The sequence below is a fragment of the Podarcis gaigeae genome (genome assembly GCF_964106915.1).
Source record: "Podarcis gaigeae genome assembly, chromosome: 8".
Taxonomy (NCBI): Eukaryota; Metazoa; Chordata; class Lepidosauria; order Squamata; family Lacertidae; genus Podarcis; species Podarcis gaigeae.
The window spans coordinates 42,495,693-42,513,901 of record NC_139684.1 but is presented as its reverse complement, the minus strand read 5'-3'; the positions used below and the strand labels follow the sequence as shown (position 1 = coordinate 42,513,901).

At 46.4% G+C, this 18,209-nt stretch overlaps 1 protein-coding gene across 1 annotated transcript in view; it reads right to left on the bottom strand.

Moving 5' to 3' along the window:
- The window catches only part of LOC310850596 (B-cadherin-like), a 31,436-nt gene that overhangs the window by 6,209 nt on the left and 7,018 nt on the right, over nt 1-18,209 (bottom strand). The window contains exons 3-11 of the mRNA XM_083752145.1: nt 6,984-7,210; nt 6,677-6,820; nt 6,044-6,199; nt 4,668-4,812; nt 3,607-3,782; nt 3,147-3,275; nt 2,728-2,913; nt 2,331-2,575; nt 389-531 (exon numbers count right to left, since the gene is read on the bottom strand). Coding sequence (XP_083608271.1) covers nt 389-531; nt 2,331-2,575; nt 2,728-2,913; nt 3,147-3,275; nt 3,607-3,782; nt 4,668-4,812; nt 6,044-6,199; nt 6,677-6,820; nt 6,984-7,210 — 1,551 coding nt within the window. The remainder of the gene's footprint in view (nt 1-388; nt 532-2,330; nt 2,576-2,727; nt 2,914-3,146; nt 3,276-3,606; nt 3,783-4,667; nt 4,813-6,043; nt 6,200-6,676; nt 6,821-6,983; nt 7,211-18,209) is intronic.

Sequence of the window (18,209 nt, the reverse complement as noted above, 5' to 3'; positions counted from 1 at the left end):
TTGTTTGTGTGTGTGTGTAGATTTTTAAACAAACACAAAATGGTGCAACCGTGAAGAAATAAGAAACTGAAATGCTCTATGTTTTAGAAGTTTTCATTGTTGTGGCATAGTATGGTTTCCCCTCAATCTTTGAATGCTTATACACAGCAATGTACAAGTTTTTCAAAGATAAATGTGAAATTGTGAGATGCAGAAATCTCAGGAGGAACTGGCATCAAAAGGACAAGAGGGGCACTCCTTGGGTCTGGGGTATGACAGTTAAACTCCTCAGATTCCAACATTTAGCACAACTATCCATCACAGTCACTGTAGCAAGGGCCTGCTCCTTCCTGGGACTTGGAGGAGCACCTGACCCCAAGGAAAAGGGCTAAAAATGTGTCCCAGTTACCATTGTCACTCGCCAAGATGAGAGCCGTGTAGGTGTTGTCTACCACAAATTTAGACTCCCTGTCCAGAGGGGCTTTCGTCTCTATGATGCCATTTTCAGGGTTAATCTTCAGCCACCCTGCTGGGTCGCTCCCAATAGAATAACTGCAAGAGAAATGAGGGTGAGTGACAGCAGCTCTGACATTTTGCCGGTCAAAACAATTGAAGGTTCATCCCTGTAAGTCAGGGATGGGCAACCTGCAGCCCAAGAGTCACCTGTGGCCTCATTACTTGCTGGTAGTGAAGCCCAAGTCGGGGGGGGGGGAGGGTGGATGGAGGAAAAAATGGCCAGAAAAGGAAAACAAATTGAGCAATGGAAGGGTCGTGTGAGGGGGTGAAAAGCTTTGCAGAGATAATCTGAGAGCTCTGGGCAGGGAGAGAGAAGGAGATGGCAGAAAAAGAGAGGAAAATGGAAAAGAGAGACCCCACCCATTGGGCTCTGGCCCTGCCCACTTTCAGCATGTCCCCCCTGCCCCCTGAAAAATGTTGCCCACCTTTCTCTAACACACCTTGGCTATTACAACAGATATAGATAATAAGTGCTCATTCAGCTGAGTGTACCTAATGGGCCAAATACGGAGGGGGAAGGAAGCCAAGCCTATAAGAATACACTCACAGAAACCTCAATAAGAGCTTGCCATCTCTCCTAGGTACGTGCCGTCCAATGGGACACTTAATTTGTGCTGCTAAGTGGTGTGGAGTGTCATTTAGCTATTATTGCTTTTTATTAACAAAGTTATACCTTGCCCGGAATTAAACAAATTTCTGGCTTGTTGTTGTCATTTTTTAAATCAAATTAAAAGTTATTATTAAAACACCACAAAAAACCTGCAGTAAAAACATTCAGGTCTAGAACTTTTTTTTAAAAAGCCTTCATTGTTGCCTTATTGTATGGGCAGGATGGTGTGAAGGTCACAGTTCCTTCCAGTATCCTGGGCCCTAAGCCATAAATGGCCTTAAAAGTCAAACACCAGTGCTTTGAATTGCACCCAGAAAAACAGATGAAATGCCCCTGCAACTGTTTAAGGACTAAAACAAAACCCCTGTGTTGCAATACAGAATAATCTGCTCTAATACAGCCATAGCACGTGGCTAATAAGTATGGTAAATGTATTATTACTAGTAGTCAGAGTATAATCCAAAATTTACAAATCATAAACATCATTATATAATGTATGTATAAGTCCATAAACAAGAAAGAGTCAACGTAATGATACTTATAGACCAGTGCTCACTAACCAGTGTAGCCAACAGTTGGACTACACTGGTTAGTGAGCACTGGTCTATAAGTATCACATTTACCTGAATGGATAATTTATTAGAAATTATTTGCTGACGAAGATACGTCTTCGAAACAGTTGACTTAATCCGGAAACACTGTTCTGCTTGTTTGCTGTTCATTACTGAATTCTACACGTTGGAGCACCCAGCACAACAATACTGTTGGACATTATCTACTGAAAGGCATTCTACCTGCGTCGTGGTGTTCCCCGACAGCAATTCATTACACTGACTCTTTCTTGTTTATGGACTTATACATACATTATAAAATGATGTTTATGATTTGTAAATTTTGGATTATATTCTAACTGTTAATAATAATACATTTACCATACTTATTAGCCACATGTTGCGGCTGTATTTGAGCAGACTGTTTAAGGACTGACAACATGATGTTTCCAAGACCTGCTGTGAGCAACCTTGCAGCTGTATTCTGAACTACTTATGAGCTTTTCCCTTGGCTTCTCCCTCTTGTACGTGCTTCCTTGCTCTTTCCTGTCCCCTTTAGCTATCTGACAGCGGAGTGAGCTCTGCTCCTGACCCTTCAGCTCTGCCCTGAGACTCACTTCCTTGCTAACCTGCTCACCTAGCACCCTTGCAAAGCATTTGAACCTTTCCTGTACCTGACCGTCTGCTTTTGATTTGTGTCGGGGTCCTGAGCGGTATAGGTAGTCACCAGCTGCCCAGCAGGGAGGTCTTCAGACTTCGTCACAGACTTTTCAGGGGGGTTAAAGATGGGGGCTTCATTCTCATCCCTTACGTTGACAGTGATTGTGGCCGTGGATGTTGGGAGAGTCACCGAGAAGGGAACTTCATTCACCACAGTAACCAGAAGGGTGAAGAGATCCTTCGCCTCAAAGTCCAGACCCTGGAAAGGAGGCAAGAGAGAGAGAGAGAGATGATGCAATCAGGGAGTGCCAGTAACATCCACCTAAACACCAGGGCAAAGCATGAAGTCCCAGCAGCTTATGAGGCAGGAAGCTTAAGTGGACTGCAGCTCAAGGAGGGACTTTGACTTACCTTAATGGTTGTCAGGAGACCATCATTGGTTTGGGGATCGGTAGCCACTTCAAAGTTGCCTTCCTCGTTCCCTTTCACAATGGTGTACTTGGCTTTCCATGCTGAGGTCCCTGGCTGATCTGCGTCTTTCACCAAAAGCCTGGCAACTTGGAATCCCACCTTGTTCTCTGGCACAGTTGAAACGTACTAGAAGACAGAAAGAGGATGTTGACTTAGGCCGAGTGTGGCTTTGCCTTGCTGGGGTGCAGAGGCCCAGCTCAGTGGGATGCTATGATGAGGCTCTTCTGGAACTTCCCCAGGGCCTCCCCCTCCTTTTCTGGAGAAGGCAGGAGTTTGGGATGCAGGGACAGAGGATTTTGGCAGGGTAGGACGCGATGTCAGACTGCTCAAGGAAGGCGTAGGAGAAGCCTCAACATTACCGTGAGTGGGTCAAATATTGGCTGGTTGTCGTTCGTGTCCGTGACAGTAATCACTGCTTTCCCTGTAGTACTTAAGCCTTCTCCTAACATGTCTCTAGCTTCGATGACCAGCGTGTACTGGGGGAATTCCTGAAAGCAAACCAAATAACCAAGTTATGTCAACATTACAGAGAGAAAATTATCGATGGGGAAGGGGGCTTGCATGTGAAAAGATTAGCCTAGATTAGCCACTTCTTATCATTATCATTACAACAGTTAAACTCATACAACATAATAAGTGAAGAGGTGGCTTCAAATCAGCATTTGATCAGGTGCATACTTATCATTACTTCCAAAAGGGTTTAAGTGCAAGTGATTCATTGCAAGTGTACAGACTTGGAAAGTGCTACAGGTGTGCTTGATAGTGATTGACACCCTCAAACATTGCCCGCCCCCGCCTGCTCACAGCCAGGACATTCACCTCTCGGTCAAGGCCTGTTGTGATCACACTGATCCACCCTGTTTCATTGTTGATGGTGAACATTTGACTGTAGGGCTGCTTGGGCTCCTGGCTGATTATGAAGTAGGTGATGACCCCATTGTAGGTATTCACGGCATCATCTTTGTCCGTGGCAGATACTTGCATCACTGGGGTACCTGGGAATGCATAAAAAAGCATTTGAGAAGCAGAAACAGGGGGCGGGGACCTGCCTTGATGCTAGTTAGGAAGGCAGAACAGATTCTGTCCCAGACAGCTATTAAAGACGTGCCAATCTCCAAGGAAATGCAACTCACTCCATAGTTTAGGAGTGAGCATCTCATCCCCAGCATCTCCAGGCAGGGTTGACAGTGCCTTTCCAAGGTTTCAGCATACTTTCTGTGCTGTCAGCAACCCTGAGCTAGGTTCCTAAGCCACAGAGCACCTGAGCACAATAAATACCAGTCTCATGCCAGTCTGCATGACAGCTGAAGGGATCTGTGGGCTCCATTACCTGCTGTATAATCTACGTAGGGAGGTGGAAGCACAGCTTGGACTGAGCGGGCTTTGTGGACAATAAAACTAGAGGGGGGCAGTGAAGTAGTGCCATGCACATAAATCAGGATTGGGGAAGCCACGGACCCCAGGCAGAGTTGGACTCCATTTCCCATCATGGGAAAATGGCTAGCATGGTCAATGGTCAGGAATGAGAGGATTTGCAGCAACTTCCCATAGAGGCTGGTCCATGAGGACAAATGGGGCACTGGCCCACAAATGTCTGTCTGTCCTCAGTTAGCCCAACCACTCTGCCCTCCTTGTTAAATGCATCCATTCTGGAGGGTGAGGTGCAACTGGCTGCCACCCTCCTTCTCCTTTAGCCTCAGTGTTGCCCTTGTAGAACTCAGCAGGGCAAGGGGACAAAGCTAGAACTCATTGGCTCTGCCTCTCATTGACTGCAACCCTACCTACAATTGGGCTCACTGCCTTCCACCCAACTAGTCCCAATGGGCACCAGCCACCGATGGCCTTTACTCACATATATGCAATTATACACGCACACCTACCTGGCTTGGCTCCTTCCGCTACAGATCCTTCAAAGACGCTCTGGGTGAAAATGGGCTTGTTGTCATTCTGGTCGCTGACCTTGATGATGATCTCCATGGGGTCCTCCACAGGCTGCCCATTCACAGACACAGCATGAGAGAAAAGCTGCAGAGGAGAAGCAACAAAGGGCCATTAATTCACTAGTATGGACACAAAAATAGAAAAAGTGCTTTTTTTTCTATTTTTAAAGGAAGGAACCACAGACATAGAAAGTTTATTGCTGTTCTCAGCAAAAGTCATACGATGGGGACAGCAGCAAAGGGCTTCTGGCAGTCCCCCTGTCACAGCCGCCTCCTCCTTTGCACCTTAACAGCTTCACTCCAAAAAATAGCAAGACTCAAGAAACAGGATGCCCAGCTTTTAACCCCTAAAGCTTTACAGGTTTCATGAGTTATCCACCCAATATTTCAAGAGGAAATTTCACTACAAAGAAACCTGAGACAGCCAAGACACCGCTTGGGAGTCAGGACATGCTCTCTCATTTGCCAAATGGACATCATATTCTCGGACTGAAAGTTCCTGAAGGACTATCTTCTCTGGAGGGGAGTGAAAACAGGCAGGTAGGGGGGCCTTGTGGAAGGGCCATTGCTTTGCATGCCAAAGGACCCAGGTTCAATCCCCACAAGACCCTGCTACCAGTTAGGGCGGTAAGACTGAGCTAGATCAGTCTGATCCTTTATATCCCTGCTCACTCAGGGGAGCCACTGCTAGTTGCACGAGCTGTCTCCACCAGAAGCCCCATGTTAAGAACTATGGGGCCTTCCAGTTGAGGTCAGAAAGGCCCCACCCCACCCCCATTGAACTAGATGGAAACTTTTTATTCCAGCAGGCTTTTTAATTGAACTCAGATTTTATGCTTCAAACTAATTTTTAATCTTATTATACTGGGTCTCCTGTATACTGCTTAGATATGACCACAATTAAGTGGTATAAATTATATGTGGTATAAGTGGTAAATTATAAGTGGTATAAGATTGAAATAAATAGATGTGCTAATAGTTTGGTCCGTTTAGGGCAGCTTCATATGTCTCTAATCTACAACGCAGCTTTCACTAATTTGGCAGCCTCCATATGCTCATTGGAGCTGATGGAAGTTGTAATACAAACTATCTGGAAGGGGTCAGGCTGGGAGAAGCCAGCTCTAATGAAACACCAAACAGCTTGGCAGCTACCGACAAACCCCTAGACGGCACCCAAGGGAGACTTTTGTCTCACCTATGTCTTCTCCCATTCCTCCCACCCGCAAGAGGAGCAGCACTGGATGCTGCCAACAGCCAGCTCCAACCCCTGAAAGAAGAACCTGAAGCTTGATTGTGAACAGTGCACAGGGACTCACCACGTATCTGTCCATATCTTCTCTGTCCAGTGGGCGGGTCACCTTCAGCCAGCCAGATTCCCTCTCAATGGTGAAGACTCCAACAGGAGGAGTGTCAGCCCCCTGCCCAGTGATGCTGTAGAAGACTGTCGTCTCTTTATTCTTATTAGATTGGATCTGGTGGAGAAAATAATCAAGACGATGACAGGTATTGAGCATTAGGTGGTCAAGGCTGGTTGAAACATGCCATATCCATTTCCCTGACGCTTGTCCTTTTGCTGCCCACCAACAGAGGAGGTGCACCTGCAGCTCATGAGCCCAGCAGGCAGCCTCCAATGATGCACAGCCCACAAGATGTAGTGATGGCCACTAACATGGATGGCTTTAGAAGAGTCAACCTATTGATGTAGGATAAGGGTACCAAGAGCTACTAGCCACAATGATTATGTTCCCCTTCCACAGTCAAGAGGTAGTATGCCTCTGCATGGAATCACACGTGGGGGTAATGCTGGCGCACTCATGTTCTGCATCTGGGCCCATCTAGTTCAATCCCCAGTGACCCTACGACATTACCAACTTGGGCATCAAGGAAAGTAACTTAAAGGGAAGCAGGCCCCTGCAGGGACCCCAGGAGATGCTGCCACCTCAACTTACCTGCACCAGTTGCTTGGGGAAAGGACCTCTCTCGTTCTCAGAGCAAACAATGGGTGGGATGACCCAGTCTCTCTTCTGCCTCCTCAGGCCTGGGCCGGATACTGGGAAGGTCAGCACCTCTCCATGACCAAGGGAATAGGGCTCCTGCAAAATAAAAATAAACGCACCTCTAGCTCAGCAAGGAATGAACAAAGCAGGGCATTTCATCATGGAAGCCTTGGTTAGCACCTCTGGAAGGCTCCCTGACAAACAAAGAGGGCAAGGGAGGCTGGCAGAGGAAGGAGGCTCTGAACAGAAGGCTCCGTACCGCATGAGGATGCTGCTTGTGGGATCCATGGCCATGACTTCGCAGCGTCACCTTGGCAGAGTGTTTCTTGCCAGCCCCGTCCCAGGCATGGATGAAGAAGTGCCACTCGTGAACGTGGAGTTGCACAGGCCTTTTCACCACCACCACGCCATCCGAGCGCACCCTGAAGCGAGTGTCGTCCGAAGCGAAGGGTCGGTGTGTCCTTTCTGAGCATCCCTCAAAGTTTACTGCATGAAAGGGAGGAGAGAAAAAGATTGGGGAGGGGCGTCAGAGATTCAGCAATTAGGGAGTAAGAGGATGGACTGGCAGGTGGGCTTTTACCAAAACAAGCTTTCCCAAAGATGCTGCAGCCAGGGGGCGCTCACGCTCCAAACATATGGGCAGAGGAAGCACCTTTTCCAACACAAACAAGGTAAGTTTCCACAATCTTTCGCCACTCCCAGGGTGCGGACTCATCAACTGTGCACGCAGCTAGTAAGTGTTTCAGCCGCTCCAGTTTGGAAATGGTTCACTTTGGGAGAATGGTGAGAAACAGGCTAGCGGCTGAAGGGCTTGGTTGTGTGGCAGGTAGGGAGAGACACAGTTTGGGGCTACCCCTTTCTGCTTACTTAGTGTTAACGCAAATGTTGCAGACGATAGAAGCAAAAGCAAGGCTTGTAGGAGTTTTGTTTCTCTCCCTCAGCTCTCCTGGTCTTAACTTGCCTACAGTGGTACATCGGGTTACATATGCTTCAGGTTACAGACGCTTCAGGTTACAGAGTCCGCTAACCCAGAAATAGTACCTCAGGTTAAGAACTTTGCTTCAGGATGAGAACAGAAATCACATGGCGGTGGCACAGCAGCAGCAGCGGCGGGAGGCCCCATTAGCTAAAGTGCTGCTTCAGGTTAAGAACAGTTTCAGGTTAAGAATGGACCTCTGGAACAAATTAAGTATGTAACCAGAGGTACCACTGTACTAAGATTCTGCAAGAGTGCAATGCCCACAAGATGAGGATTATCAGGCCTTCAGGCTTTGATTTCTTTTCCCTTCCGTTAGTGACCACAAACAAATCCCCCAACAACACCCAGCCTGGAAAAAATACACCTCCAGCCTGCAAGAGAGCAACGTCCCTGGAGCTTGTCTTGGGCATTCTATTTTATAACATTAACCGATACTGATTGTTTCACTATTTCTATGTAAATAGCTTTGGGAGGGGCACTATGTAAATACCTTAAAGTAAATCAAGCAATTCTTTTGGAAGGCATTTCAGCCCTTGCTCTTTGTTGCTACACAGCAGTCCCCCCCTCCACCTGTATATACCGGGCACCATCAGAACAGAAAGTGGGGTTTTTTGGTACACCGGCCTTAGATGCATGGACAAGACGGGAACAACTGTACAAACCTATGGATGTTTGCTCAATAGTAAGCCCCACAAATATTTAGTTTGCTAGCATCATAGCACAGAGAAAGAAGAGGAGGAAAAGAAGGGTAAAGTGCAAGGCACAGGGTTAATTAAGCATACTCAGACTCCTGAGAGGTAAGCAAAGCTCTGCAGACCAAGGAAGCAGAACATGACCCAAGACAGTGAGTCAATTATCCAGCACAAATGCCAGAGCATCCTCATGGGTCCCAGGTCACTAATGGGCTTAGAAGCAGCTTTTCTTCTACAGGCAAGGCCTTGAACTGATTTCCACACAAGTTGTTTTCAGAGACTTTCCTGTAAGCAGAGCAGGGCAGCTGTAGGGCCTTCAGTGTTTCTCCAGTACTGTATCATTTTCAGCCCTTGAAGGTGCACAAGTTCCAGAAATAACCTCCCACCCCACAGCTGCTTGCTCTCCTCCGCCTGGTCAGAACAGGAGAAGCAGGTAAGGATTCCTTTGCAGCTGTCCCAGCAACCCATAATCCAAGCAGATGCTGCCAGAAGATAATGCAAGGAATGAAGCAGAGGGCTTGCTCACCATATCTGGCATTCAAAGGTATACTGCTGAGAGATATGGAGGCTGGGCTACTAGGTATGCTACTACAACATTAGGTTATCTGCCATGAAGATGTAAAGGAGTCATTGAGATGGATGCTGAACCCCATTCGGTAAATGCCCAGAAAGTCACTGGTGTTCAATTGTTGGAGTTGGGCAGCTGCAGTGGCATCTCTCACTAATATGAACATGGACAATGGTAATAGCAGAGGCCAAAACTGCAGAGGGATGCACTAATACAGAAGGTGGTGGGAAGGGCCAGGCAGAATACTGGCCATAGTCAGAATCCAGAAAAAGGCCTGGCCAAACCCCAGGAGTTGCTGCAGGCTTTGGGCCCTCCTCCAAACCAGAGACTGAGCAGTCCTGCAAAAGCTCACTGCCGGGTAGGTCTTTCATGGTGACCTTTCAGGGTCAAATCCTTCTCTTCCAAACCGCTTTCCCCAAGCCACACCCCCCACTGGCCTTGGTTCTCTGCACTGCAGGGAGTTGGCCTAGATGACCCTTTGGTCATCCAACTCTTTTTTTTTAATTGGGTTTTATAAACAAGAATAATGTTATACAAACAAGTACAGTATACCAAGTTTTCTCATGTCATTTGCATATCACAAAAATAGCATAATGTGGAAAAATATCTACAACATACATTTTGTTATTAGTGGTCAATGTACAAGTTCTTGGTTCATGAATTGGTTCAAACAATTAGGAAGAAGAAAGAAAAAAGGGGAGGGGGAGCGGGGAATGGTGAGTGGAGTGGGGGGGTTATGCTTCTATTATTCTACTTAGTGTGGAGGGAGTTGGTCAGCGTTACTTGTATGGGCTCTCTTACTATTCACTTGTATTTCCTTGGTGGTGAGAGAGGCTGGGGGTGGCTTAGGGTGTAGTTGGTTGCCTTTGGTTGGCTGTAGTGAGAATTGTTTTTGTGTGTGAGGGGTGTGAGTGTGTATTTTTGAATCAGGTCTTTTCCAGCTCTACAATTGCATGTTTCTACAATTCACAGAGCTCCCCTTAAGTGTCTTTCCCTGGCTGGAATATGTCCTTGAACTCTTGGCAATGCCTCTTGCTTGTCTGGGGGTGGGCGAGTGATTTGTTTCTCCACCTACTTTTGCCCTTGGCCCCACCCACCAATGGGCATGTGGCCCCTGGAAAGTTTTTCAGAGGGGAAAGTGGCCCTTGAGCTGAAAAACATATCCCAATGTTGGCCTAGAGACAGTACTAAAAGCAGTGATATCATGCACTTAATGGAAGGGGCACTGCTTCTTATGAACTGTGCTGAGATCTTCAGATGAAGGTTGGTATATCAATTTGAAGAAGAAGATGAAGATGAAGAAACAAACATGGGACAACAGGGAGGAAGCTCACACAGCTGGCTGTTCTGATTTACACATGTACACAAGACACAAACTGACTCAATCTGCAATCTTTCATGGGGGAGGCAGGGAAGCTACACTTTTGGAACAGAAAAACAGAACCACCCACCAGAAGTGAAAACTATTGCGGAATGTTGTGCAATAACCTGGAACAGCTGCACCCTCTGCATGCCCCAAAAAGGAGTTGGGGTTTTTCAGCTGCAGAGCCAATATGCCCTAAACACCAGTGCCTCCTTAAAGCAGCCCAGCTAGAACAGCTGTATGATGCTGGACCTGATAGGAGTTGTAGTCCAACAACCTATGAAGGGTACCTGGCAACTTTAGCCAACACAGGATTCCATAGATGCTTTTTTACTACACACTAGCAGGGCCTGAGGAGAGCTACAGTCCAAAACATCCGGAGGGCATCAGGTTGACCAAAGCTGCTTTAAGGAAATGAAAGCAAATGGAGGAAGAAGGTTGAGAAACCACAGCATTAACAACTTGATGTAAAATAAAATTTCCCATTGCAAGAACTTGAAGTTGTTCCCAGCATCAAATATGCACAATTAAGGATGAAAAACAAACATCCACTCATTAACTAGAAAGTAGCAATGACCACACTGCAAAGCTCCAAGAGCCATTACAAGGAGCTGTTGCCAGTTCAGCACCATCACTCTCTTTATTAGCTGGGCAGCCCTTGCAGGTGAGGCTGGCAGGGCTCACTTGCTCTCCCATCTCCCAAAAAACCACTCAAGTTCCACAGATCCAGAAGCTGTGGACTAAAACCGCCTCTGCCCACATCCATGAAAGGAGGAAGCGATCAGAGTTTAGTATGCAGAGTACTACCAGGAACTGACCTGTGGACAAAGTCTACCGCAGTCACAACTGGCAAGCAGGAAGCTCGTGCTACATTTGACTGTGGGCTAAGCAAAGAGGCTGCAGAGGGCCCCACAGATGCAGGCATAGTACCCTAACAAAGGTATGCAAGCAAGAGCTGCAATGTGCTGCCAGCAGGGCTCCACTTGCAGCTCAAGCTCCCTTCACTTTGCTACAGCCATGACATTGCAAATCTTGATTGTAACCAGCAGAATTGGTTGGTGCCCTGGTTTTACTGGTAGAGGGAGGAGATGGGTAGCATCTGGGATTTTTTTCCCTCCAGCACCAAGGCACTCAAGGGCAACCTTCCCAAAAACTTTGGTACCCTCCAGATGTTTTGGACTACATCTTCCATCAGCCCCAGCCAGCACAGCTGTTACCCACCACCCCAGACAGAGAAAGTTCTGCTACCTGTGAAGTTGCAAACTGGACTTGGGAACATCCTTTGCTATGCCAAGCAGGTGCATCATCATCATCATCATCTTATTATTTATATACCACCTATCTGACTGGGTTTCCCCAGCCACTCTGGGCAGCTCCCAACAAAATATAAGAAACTCATTAACCATTGAAAACTTCCCTGGGCCCACACCCAGGCCTCTTTGGGGGTGCTGCTGCTGGGGATGATGATGGTTCCTTCCTTTCTTCTTGGAGACAGCTTCTGAAAGAACATCTCCCTTCACCATGTTAACCCTTTTCTAGATCACATGTATTACAAGGATACTTTGGGCACCCTGGAGAGAGCTGTTCTGCCCCAGTTCCTATTAAAGGAATGGGGGCTTGTGGAAGGACAAAGTGGGTTGTGCCAGTTGTAGATTTTTTCAGGGGGAATCTCAGTCATGCGACTTGTTTTGTGTGTGTGTGTGTGTGTGTGTGTGTGTGTGCGCGCGTGTGTGTGTGTGTGTGTGTGTGCATGTTTGTGTGTTTCTGTTCTCTCCCTCTGCCCCACTCTGCCTCTGGAAAGATTCTCCTTGCTGGCACTTTTCCTTTCTTTTTTCTATAAAATGCATTTCTATTACAAAGGTGTGGCTGTTTTGAGGGACACCTGAACACTCCTTTCCCAGTGCTGGCAGCACCCCAGCAGCTTCCCGGTTGGAAAAAGATTGCTGCCCCTGGAGGCACTCAGGACCAAGAACCCTCCCTTTGCATGCAAACTTGGCTCCAGCGCTAAGCCTGGGTGCTAGGCAATGAGATAGAAGACATATGTGATGGATGGCATATTCAGCATCAGCTTTGAATGGACTCCACTTTGCTCAGAGGAAGAGAGTAGCGCTGAGCCGGTTCCTCCAGCTGCCCTACTTCTGAAGCAGAGCACATTCCTACTGAGCCATGCCTAGGCAGGATCCGGCAGGCCCTGAATCAGAGGCTGTCACCCTCCCCACCCAGTGGCTCCAAGGACGCACTGCAAATAGTCTGCATTTGCTAGAGGGCGTTAAAAGCAACACCAGAATCCCAACACAGAATCTCTCCCCATGTTTATTGGAACATCCAGGCAGAGAAAAGAAGAAAGTAGGGGAGTTGTCATAGCTCAGTGGGAGCGTTGCAGGTGGGAAATTCCAAGTTCAATCCCTGCCTGGCAGCATTGCCAGGTTCAAGGCACAATAGGGTGGGCAGGTGATGGGAGAGAGCCTCCTCTGCTAGAAACCCCAGTCAGAGGAGACAGTGCTGGGATGGACCAACAATTGGACCTGAAATAAGGCAGCTTCCTCTAAAAAGGTGGGGTGTGTGAGAAGGGCTGCTGTTCACTGGCAGAGCACCTCATGCAGAAGCTCCTGTGTTATCTCCATTCAGAAGTACGTGAACCAGCACATGAGAGGTTCCAAAATGCATGTAAACCCCTCTGCAAAACTGAGCCAGTTTCAAAGCTTTCCCTTGAACTCTGTGCCCCAAGATCAGACCATACACTGGCCTTCACTAAGCTGCACATCAAAGCCTGCATGAAACAACATGAAAGCATTGTCTGGAGCATCTGCAAAGAATCCAGAAGTATGTTTTTAATTAACAAAATGTATGGTCTTAACTGAATTTATCTATGTGTGTGGAGAATATGGTGGATCTTAATCATGATTCTCATATTCTCATGAATATTTTTAACAAGTATCACACATTGTCAATTGGTAATCTGTTGACCAAGGGCACCTGCAAATATGGCTATGTTTTAATAGGGATTGCTTGATTGTGTAGTTTGATTCTGGGTGCTTATATTTTACTGCATGCATAATGGTTTTTATACTTGTAAGTGGTTTACAAGCCAATTTTGGCATTAAGTAGAGTATTATTAAATAAATAAATGAAATAATTTTCTACTAATATGTGCCCTTCAGGGTTTGCTGGAGAAAAATATTATTATTATTTATTAAATTTGTATACCACCCTGTACTTGTAGATCTTAGGGCGCTTCACAGCATAAAAATAAAATATAAAAGCATGGACATTTGTCTTCTTTCAAATGAATAGGGTTGTGTGTTTTTGCATTTATATCCCAGCTTTCTCTCCAAGAAGCCCGAGGTGGTGTACATGGTTCTCCCCTCATTTAATCCCCACAACAACCCTGTGAGGTAGGTTTGGCTGAAAGGCAGCGCCTGGGCCCAAGGTCACCCAGGGAGCATCATGGCCAAGTGCGGATTTGAAACCTGGTTTGTATCATGATGTAGCAGTGAACAAATTCAAAACCAGATCTATAGGGCTCTAGTAACTACAAAAAAATAAAACCAATTATGAAATCACTACCTAAAAGGTTTTTTAAAAAATTAAATTAGAATATTTTTATGGATATATGCATCTCTCTTGCAAAATATATTGGGCTGTTTCCAATGTTAGTTCTATTCTGAGTTGACCCGTTCAAATTAATGGACATGACTAACTTAGGTTCCTTAATTTCAATAGGTCTACTCTGAATTTCATAATTCTGAAATCCAGAAAGACAAAAAGTTGTGAAAGAAAAGCATCTGGGCATCAAAACACGACAGCATTGTTTCCTCCTCAAAAGGGAGCAGTTTGGAAATAATTACACTGAAGAAAGAAAAAGAAGCCTATGGTATCTTCATGACACCAGCTTCCATTTAGGATGGAACCCCTTAAGTGCTTAATGGAAGGAGAGCGTCCCTGTTTCCCTATAGACACTGAAGTGGACACCACAGTAGCAGCACAACACACAGGTCTAACTAGGACTGGGCACCTCAGGATGTTTATGCCTCAAGCAGCTGCCCCACAACATCCAAGGGAGGCTACTCTATTATGACCCTTGGCAAGATTGGGGGGGTGTGTGTGCACCATTGCTCCTCCTTCTCTCAGCATCCTCCAGACTGAATTTCTCTGCTGTGAATGATGGATTTGCAAGAACAGCTGGCCTGGCCTTGAATCTCAGTCCATTTTCTCAAAACAAAGTCTGGAGACTCGGTGTGGATATTTTGGCGGGGCGGTGGGGGGTGGGGAAAGAGAAAAGGGAGCAGCCATGGCATACATTATCAGGGCCAAAGTTCCCATACCTCTGCCCCATGCATGAAATAAAGACCTTATCTTCGGTTCATTGAGGGCTAAAATGACTCACTCTTCTTTGAAAAAACAAACTTGCTTCTTGGGCCTTCTGCTGCTCTGCTCAGGAAAAGAGAATGAGGCATCCACCGAGTTTTAATTCCTCTGGTATGGAAAGAGAAAGCCCCAGCAAATAATAGACAGCAAGAAAGCAGACCCATGCCCCTGGTTGTGGCTTGTTATCAGCTTCAAAGAACACCCACACCCGAAAGCATTAGCTGTGGCTCCTGACTGTAAATGTCTGAGAAACTAAGAATTCTTTCACACAGCACCAAATATGGGTAGCACCACCCTGGAGAATCCTACTCCCTGAGGAGAGCCATCTCCCCATGTAACCCAGTCCAGGATGGGGCACCAGAAGACGACAGGACCAAAACAAGACTTCACTTCCCCACAACACAAACACAAACATTTATGTTTATGTATGTAATGATATGGTTTTGTTCTGTAGATGTGTGCTTTTTCATTTTTGTTTAGTTTAGTTTTGTTTCCTTTGCCTTTTTTTTTCCTTTTCCTTTTCTGTTTTTATTTTATATGTTCCGGGGATTTTTGTCTGTATAGTATTATTTTGGATTCAATGTTTCTAATTTTTGTTGATCCTGCATTGAAAATAAAAAAAATCAAAATTTTTTTAAAAAAAGACTTCCCTATGCACAGAATCAACAGTTTCCAATATTATTTATTCATTTATCCAATGCATTTCTATCTCACCTTTCTCCCAAACTGGGATTCAAGGTGGTTTACAACATATTTAAAATGTCCTCGTAATGTACAAAGTAATAAAAACAAGTCAAAGTAATGAAACCTAGCTAAAAACAATCATTAAAATACAATAAAGCACATTTAGAACCAGCACTAAAATACCAGTCATTCCAATAGCAGCACAGTGGTCAACATCACCTGCACCTAGTTTCTATAGGCCTGTCTGAATAGGAAGGTCCTAAGCGTTGTGGTCTAAACCACTGAGCCTAGGGCTTGCCAATCAGAAGGTTGGCGGTTTGAATCCCCGTGACAGGGTGAGCTCCCGTTGTTCGGTCCCAGCCCCTGCCCACTTAGCAGTTTGAAAGCATGTCAAGTGCAATTAGATAACTAGGTACTGCTCTGGCAGGAAGGTAAGTAAATGGTGTTTCCATGCGCTGCTCTGGTTCACCAGAAGCGGCTTAATCATGCTGGCCACATGACCCGGAAGCTGTCTGCGGACGAACGCCGGCTCCCTCGGCCAGTAAAGCGAGATGAGAGCTGCAACCCCAGAGTCGTCCGCAACTGGACTTAATGGTCAGGGGTCCCTTTACCTTTAAGCTGCTGGCAGAAAGATAACAAGGGAGCAACTCTATCCTCTCTTGGGAGGAAATTCCACTATATCAGAGCAGCTACAGAAAAGACTCTCATGTCACCACTAACCATGTTTCCGATGTTGACGGGACCCAGAGAAGGTGCTCATCTGAGGAACTCGGCACCCAGGCAGGTGCAGAGAAGGAGAAGTGATCTTTCAAGTAACCCAGGCCCAAGCTATAGAGGGCTTTATATGTCATAACCAGCATCTTGAATTGTGCCCAGGGTGGAAACATGCTTCCTGTATCCAGCCCCGGTCAGCAGACTGACTGCAGCATTCTGGACCAGTTGAAGCTTCTGGACCAGTTGAAGCATCACTGTGGCCAGATCTGACATCTCAAGCAACAGACATAGTTGGTGCATGAGCCATAATTGTGCAAATGCACTCCTGGCAACTGCTGAAAGCTGGATAACAGGTTCAGGGCAGAATACAGGAGTGCACCCAAATTGCAATGCTGAGTCCACAAGGGGAGCTGAAGCCCTACTCCCTGATCAATCTTCCAACTGACCAGGAGTACCTCTGTCTTAAATATCAACTTATTTACCCTTATCCAGTCTGTTACTGCCACCAGATACTGGTCTAGAACAAAGACAGCTTCCTTATAAGTTGGAGTTCTGCCCATCTCTGGAGCTCAAGCACTTAATACAACCAAAGTGAATCCAATAAGATCCCACCTGGCATCTGTTGGGATGCCAACTTGTAGCATCAGCTGCTGCATTTCAACCATGCATATATCTGTGGTTAAATTCTATACTCAATGGCAAAAATACAGACTCCGTCATCTGAAATGGTCGATGAAGGAAGGAGGACAGACAAATGGTGTGACCAGACATGGTTGCCCCACTCTCCTCTTGCATCGAGACACAGGCTCTGTGTTTGAGCAGTGACATCACCCTGGAGTTTCGCCATGACTTTGAAACTCACAGAACAAGTGTTTCACCTGAAAACTGATTCAGGCGGCTGTCATGTTTGAACACAGACAGAAATTCAGTGGGTGGAAGTGAGCCATCAGGGGCTCGGAATCTGACGCTCTCTAGCCTGGGAAATCAGTGACTCTCTCCAAAGTCACATGAATCCATTTTTTTTGGCACATGTCATTCCAGATCAAAATCAACAAGGGAACAAAGCAAAAGGGAGGGCCAGAACCTCTCAGGGGATTCGAGGAAGCTCACTGGACAGGTTTCACTTTTACACTCCAGGACTATTTTGTTCCTGCAGAAAGGACCAGGAATGCATTTTCCTCTCCTCTGAATCTAGGACACACTTTTAATCTGAAGCTGCTGGTGGGGGGAGTTTGTCATTTGAGCAGGGCTGAAACTTGCACCAAGGCAGGAAATCTGGCTGGCCAGGTGAATTTTTCAGCCCCAGAATCCTACTCGAGTTTTGGGGAGTTACTGCCACCTTCTACTACTTCCCGGAGGAGCACACTTTAGTGCAAAACAAACAGGGTCAGCTGTAGTCGATCAGTCCCTTGATTAAAAAAAGGGGATAAGTTTCCAACCCAGTCAGAGAAGTTCCTCAAAATACAAACACACACTCTCACTCTCTCTCTCTGTGCGAACAGGGCTCTTTAAATCAGCCAGTGTTACAACCCTCAAGCTGAGTTTAGCTCCAGCTGGGTGACAGAAACAAGGAATGGCTACACAGACAGAGACACACACACCTGCTGAAAAAATGCACACAAGAGAGATAGAGAGATTATTGCCTAATTACAGGCCAGTTTGTTAGGCCTGCGGAAAGCCCTCTGCTCCAATCAAGGGCCTTTGAAGTGCAGCACCTCTGAGGATTAGCAGGACTGGGGGATCTCACCCTATCATCAATCCCTGTCTTGGCTGCCACATCTGAAAGAGCTAGGCTAAAGGGCTGCCCAGGTGCACCCCTCTGGGGCTTAAGTGCTACTTAATTTAAAACCCTGTGCCCAGCCAGTGTGTGCACCAGATCCCAAATAGATTAGAGTTTACTCACTTTCACCTACTCAGTGAAAGGAGAGAGAATATTGTGGATACCACATCCACCACCCCAAAAAAGATCATAGCTCTTCGGGAAAAGCTCAAGGTGATACAGAATTATGCAAGCTTTTAAGTCACACAGACTTCATCAGGCAATTGCCCATGTACATCTCAAAGCTTCCACATGCCTGCTCAAATACTGGCTTACCTGTTCTGTATCTCCACCCTGG